At 42.3% G+C, this 6,174-nt stretch overlaps 1 protein-coding gene across 1 annotated transcript; it reads left to right on the forward strand.

Moving 5' to 3' along the window:
• The first annotated feature begins 535 nt into the window (after nt 1-535).
• Nucleotides 536-1,780, forward strand: LOC136466074 (uncharacterized). The gene has a single exon (XM_066464563.1). It carries the CDS (start codon nt 536-538, stop codon nt 1,778-1,780), a length of 1,245 nt encoding a protein of 414 aa, XP_066320660.1.
• The last annotated feature ends 4,394 nt before the right edge of the window (nt 1,781-6,174 follow it).

The following is a 6,174-nucleotide window of genomic DNA, read 5'->3' on the forward strand; positions in this document are numbered from 1 at the left end:
AATCAAATAAGTTTGTGGGGGAGGCCCTGAGTGAACAGTCTTTTGTATTTGTGTCGATGGGGAACCCTACAGGCCCCCCATAGACCATACTACACGGGGCAGAGCAACATGCAAGACCAAAACTCCAATTCGGACTATACAAGGAAAGGCGCCCGAAGCATAGCTTAGGACTCTGACCTTGTATCTGAGTAGAACACAAACAACTCCTCTCAGCACCTAGACTATAAAGGGCTAGTGAGGATATCCCTTGTAACGGACGCGACTGAACACACCCAATACTAAAAACAATACGACGCAAACAGGCTAACGCCGAACTGGACATAAGGTTATTACTCGACCAAGTCAAGGGCCTGAACCAGTATAAATCATGAGTCTCTTTGCGTAACCGCCGAGTTCCACTATTCGCCGAAGCCCGAACAACTATCCCGGGTACCCCCATGGCAGGCTATCGGTGGTAAAACATCGACAGCTGGCACGCCAGATAGGGGCTTTCGACGAATTTTTTCTCGAGAGCTCGGCGGACCTCGACCTCAAGATGACTTATTCGGTGGGAACAACCTTCATCTTCGGATCCTGGATCTACGAGGCAAGCGGCGATGGCAAGCTACGTACCCATCTCCGAGAAGAAAAAGAATTCGATGACAAGAACAATCCCATCGAGCAAGAACTCGCCAAAAAAATGATGAAACTTTCGACTTTGAATCCAACTCAGAAAGGAGAAGAAAGTGGATACGAAACTGATTCTGAGAAGGAGATGGAGTACGACTCTGACTTGGACAAGGAGATGAAGCGCAATTCCGACTCAGACAAGAAGATGGAGCACAATTCTGACTTGGACAAGAAGATGGAGCATGACTCCAACTCGGATAAGGAGATGGAGCACAACCCCAATTCGGATGCAATTTTCAAAACAAAGGAGCCACACCTAATTGGACTCAAAGACACAACAATGATCGTGAAGGAATACAACCCGTACAACTCCAAAAAGAACTCGGGAACGTACGGACTATACAACACGGCATTAATCTACCAACACTTTACCCAAGACAAGATGAACTCAGCAAGAAAAATACTCCTGGAGGGAGCACAAGAAGGAATGATCATGACAGTTACCCCACAAGACTGTGTGGTGCATTGGCCGGGTTCTTTCACCTCAAGCAAAGCCCAGACTAGCACGTACGTTGAAGAACTACCTTATCAAGAAGGAAAAGAACTCAGATCCAGCTCAAAAACTACAGACAACTCAACCAAACGAAGGATGAAGTACCATACAAGGAGAGCGTGGAAGAGGTACACTATATACATGGTGGAGCAATTAGAACAACCTTTGGAACCACCACAGATACCAGATATAAAATCTTCAGATGAATCAGAAGGCAACATCTCGCCGGATGAGAAAAGCGATAGCAACAAAAATGATGAGCAAATGCTAGCAAGACTAAAGAAGAATAAATTAAAGGCTAGGAGAAGGAATAGGGCTAAACAAAGGAAGCAAATCTGGAATAAGTACAAGGCAGAACTAACGGAATACAACAGAAAGAAGGCGGAAAGAGAAGCCGCAAAGAGTACAAAAAGGGAAAGAATTGAAGAATTAACAAAGGAGTTGTACACCCTCACAAACAATGGAAGAACAAAGGAAGATCAGAAGAAAGAAGTTGGGGGATCAGAAGAACAACCCGGCGAAGAAGTTCCACAAGAGCCACAAGGAGAGCAACCACCCAAAAAATCAAATTTTCAAAGGCTAGGACAGACAGAAAGTGTTGATGCTAATGGAAGGTAGGAACATTACTCAAAGCAACAAGAAAGAGGCAAACCATAATTGAGCCAACGCTACCAAGAAATATCAAGAAGATTTGACAAAGAAGATGACTACGGAGAATCCGAGCTTAAAGAAGACATGTCTTATTACAGAAGGGCAAGATCGCCAGACTACGGAAGAACGGAACCATACGACAGATTCTCTTGTTTCGTAGGAAGACTACAAACATTGAAACTGCCACACAAATTTAAACCAGCAAATCATTGCAAGTACGATGGCAAAGTAGAACCAAGACAATGGCTAAGAGTTTATTCCCAATCTATTGAGTTAGCCAGAGGAGATGACGACATCAAGGCTCTATTTTTTCCAATGGCCCTTGAAGCAATGTCACTGCAATGGTTTGACAAATTGAGGCCAAGATCAATCAGATATTGGGAAGACTTGCAAGAAGCTTTCTACAACAACTTTGTAGGCATTATTACCCATCCAGTGACCGCAGCCGAGTTGAAAGGAGTAAGGCAAAGGAGGGGAGAAAGTCTAAGGGAATACTATAGAAGATTCGAAGAATTCAGGGCTCAAGTCCACGACATTACCGACAGAGAAGTGATAGAAGCCTTTGCGGAAGGAATCTCAGCAAACTGGCAATATAAAGACTATTTCAATGAGAACCCAAGAACAAATGAAGATTTCAAGAGGGTTGTTGAAAAGCTAATTTCATCAGAAGAAAGAACCCGGCATCGGTTTGCTAGGGACAACCCAGAAAATTGGAGACCTGATTATAGACAGCAAGACAAAAGGCCAAGGCAAGACAACATGGTGGCAACCACAGACAACAAGAGAAGATACAATAACAACAGCAACGGTGGCAATTACAATGGCAACTACAACAATAACAACAATAGTAACAACAGCGGGTACAACAGTAATAGCAACTATCGGAGCAACAACTACCGAGGAAGAGCACCGGAAAACATAGAGAACATGCCATGTCACATACACCCAGGAACCAGACACAAGTTAGTTGAATGCAGCACTTTTCAGCGGCAATTCATGAAGAGAGAAAACATGAATCAAAACAACTCAGAGCAAAAACAAGAAGAATCTAAGAAGGAGGAAAAGAAAGCTGAAGGAGATTATCAAGAACCCAAACGCCAATTAGCAGTTATATTTTCAGGTGTTCCTAACACACGAAGCAAAAGACAAGAATAACTAGCTCACAGAGCCATCATGGCAGCTGAACTAGCCACCCCAAGATATCTAGATTGGTCAGAGTACCCCATCCACTTCATAAGAGAAGACCAATGGACCAGTACAGCAAACGTAGGATGCTACCCGCTGGTACTGGGTCTAACTATCACATGAGTGGCAGCAACTAAAGTACTCATCGATGGAGGAGCCGGGCTCAATATAATTTTCGCAGATACTCTTAGAAGGATGAATCTAGATTGTGAAGGACTAATGACACCAACAAGCACACCATTCTATGGAATAGTACCTGGCAGAGCAGCTATGCCACTCGGACAGATAACCCTACCAGTCACCTTTGGCACATCAGACAAATACCGGACGGAATTCGTCAAATTCGAAGTTGCAGACTTTGAATCATGCTACCACGCAATACTTGGGAGACCAGCTTTAACAAAATACATGGCAGTGCCACACTATCCATACCTACTACTCAAGATGCCAACAACAAAGGGTGTATTATCATTGAAAGGAGATCTAAAGAAAGCACATGATTACGACGTACAAGCAGTACAAATATCTAAAAGATTACAAGACATAAAGGAAGGAAAGGAGATTACAATACTAGCCAAAGAAATGAACCGGGATGAGATTCAAATACCGGCTAAGAAGCCAAGCAACTTTGCACCACCAAAAGAAGCCGCTACCAAGACTATTGACTTATTGACTGGTGACCCATAGAAGACGGCAATCATCAGTGCAAATCTCGATCCCAAATAGAAACTCGCGCTCACCAACTTTCTTCGGGACAACAAAGATATCTTCGCTTGGAAGCCGGCCGACATGCCAGTGGTCCCAAGAAAGTTGGCTGAGCACACAATTGATGTGAACAAAGGGTCCAAACCCGTTAAGCAGAAGCTACGAAGATTCGCTCCAGATAGAAAAGCAGCAATCAAAAAATAGATCACCAAGCTCATGGCTGCGGGATTCATCAGAGAAATAATCAATCCGGATTGGCTTGCTAACCCGGTACTAGTTGAGAAGAAGAATTCAAAAGAATGGCGCATGTGCATTGATTACACAGACCTCAACAAATATTGCTCAAAAGATCCATATGTTCCACCAAGGATTGATCAAATCATCGACTCAACAGCAGGATTAGCTCTATTATCCTTTCTGGATTGCTATTCAGGCTATCATCAAATATCTCTAAGAGAAGAAGACCAAAGCAAGACATCATTCATTACACCATTTGGGGTATATTGCTACAAATCAATGCCTTTTGGGCTAAAGAATGCAGGAGCAACATATCAAAGAGCAATTCAAACTTGTTTGGGGAATCAAGTCGGAAGGAACATAGAAGCATACATTGACGATGTGGTAATCAAGACAAAAGAACTCGGATCATTGATAGAAGACCTTGAGGAGACTTTCAAGAATCTAAAAGCATGGCAGTGGAAGCTAAACCCCACAAAGTGTGTTTTTGGGGTCCCATCAGGACAACTACTCGGATTTCTAGTCAGCAACCGAGGAATTGAAGCAAGTACAAAGCAGGTTAAAGCCATCATGGACATGAAACCTCCAAAGAAAGTTAAAGACATACAGAAGCTTACAGGATGCATGGCAGCACTCAATAGATTCATCTCCCGACTAGGAGAAAAAGGGCTACCTTTTTTCAAATTATTGAAAAAGGCAGGAAATTTTGAATGGACAGAAGAGGCAGAAGAAGCATTCCAAAAGTTAAAAGAATACCTAGCATCATTACCAGTAATGACACCACCAAAAGGCAAAGAGGACATGATGATATACATTAAAGCAACCAAGAGCGTTATCAGCACAGCAATTGTGGTTGAGAGAGAAGAACCCGGACACGCTTATAAATGTTGATATCATCAAGAAAGCTGAGACATTATTTCCATGAACACAAGATTACAGTGGTAACCAATTTTCCACTTCAAGACATTCTATGTAACAAAGATGCAACGGGTTAGATATCAAAATGGGTAGTAGAACTCGGTGCTCTCAACCTAGACTTCAAACCAAGAACAGCAATCAAATCTCAGGCATTATCCGACTTCATTGCTAAATGGATAGAAATCAGTCAAAAAGAACCCGAACCAATACTTGACCATTGGAAAATGTATTTTGACGGTTCCCTAAAGTTAGGAGGAGCCAGAGCAGGAGTACTATTCATATCACCAGAAGGGAGACAGTTAAAGTATGTGCTACAAATACTTTGGTAGGCAACTAACAATAAAGCAGAATATGAAGCATTAATACATGGTCTAAGAGTTGCAAGCTCACTTGGGATCAAAAGGCTACTTGTCTACAGTGATTCAGCTATAGTAATCAATCAAGTCAACAAGGATTGGGATTGTACAAGAGACAATATGGATGCATACTGTGCAGAAGTTAGAAAATTGGAGAAAATTTTCCAAGGGCTCGAAATCCATCATGTACTAAGGGATTCCAACGTTGCAGCAGATGTGCTAGCCAAACTAGGATCAGATAGAGCAAAAGTACCACCTGGTATATTTGTAGAAGAACTCGTAGCCCCATCTATCAAACAACCCAGGAACACCGAAAAGAAGAAGGAGACAACAGATCCAATGGAAATAGATCAAGCAGAAGAAACAGATCAATCAAGACAGATCATGGTCATACAAAATGATTGGAGACAAACATACATTGATTTTATCAAAGAGAAGAAACTACCCAAAGACAAAGCAGAAGCAACCCGGGTTATACGAAGAGGCAAAAACTATGTTCTGGTGGGAGACAAACTTTACAAAAGAGCAGCATCATCTAGAGTACTGCTTAAATGTGTTCCAACAGATAAAGGAAAGGAAATCTTGGATGAAATCCACTCAGGATGTTGTGGAAATCATGCAACCTCTAGGACACTAGTCGACAAAGCATTTAGAACTGGGTTCTATTGGCCAACAGCACTCAAAGATGCAGAAGAACTCGTCAAAACATGCAAGAATTGCCAAATGTTTGCTAGACAATCACATGTGCCCGCTCATAATTTGATATGCATACCACCAGCTTGGCCGTTCTCATGCTGGGGGCTGGATCAAGTAGGACCACTCAAAAAAGCAAAAGGAGGCTTCGAATACATATTTGTGGCAATCGACAAATTTATAAAGTGGATTGAATATAAACCTTTGGTCAAATATAGTGCAGAAAAGGCAGTGGAATTCATACAAGACATCATGCATAGGTTCGGC

This window comes from Miscanthus floridulus, chromosome 7, assembly GCF_019320115.1.
Source record: "Miscanthus floridulus cultivar M001 chromosome 7, ASM1932011v1, whole genome shotgun sequence".
Taxonomy (NCBI): Eukaryota; Viridiplantae; Streptophyta; class Magnoliopsida; order Poales; family Poaceae; genus Miscanthus; species Miscanthus floridulus.

Coding starts and splice junctions, on each gene's coding strand:
- LOC136466074 (XM_066464563.1), top strand. CDS start 536: ATGACTTATTCGGTGGGAACAACCTTCATCTTCGGATCCTGGATCTAC.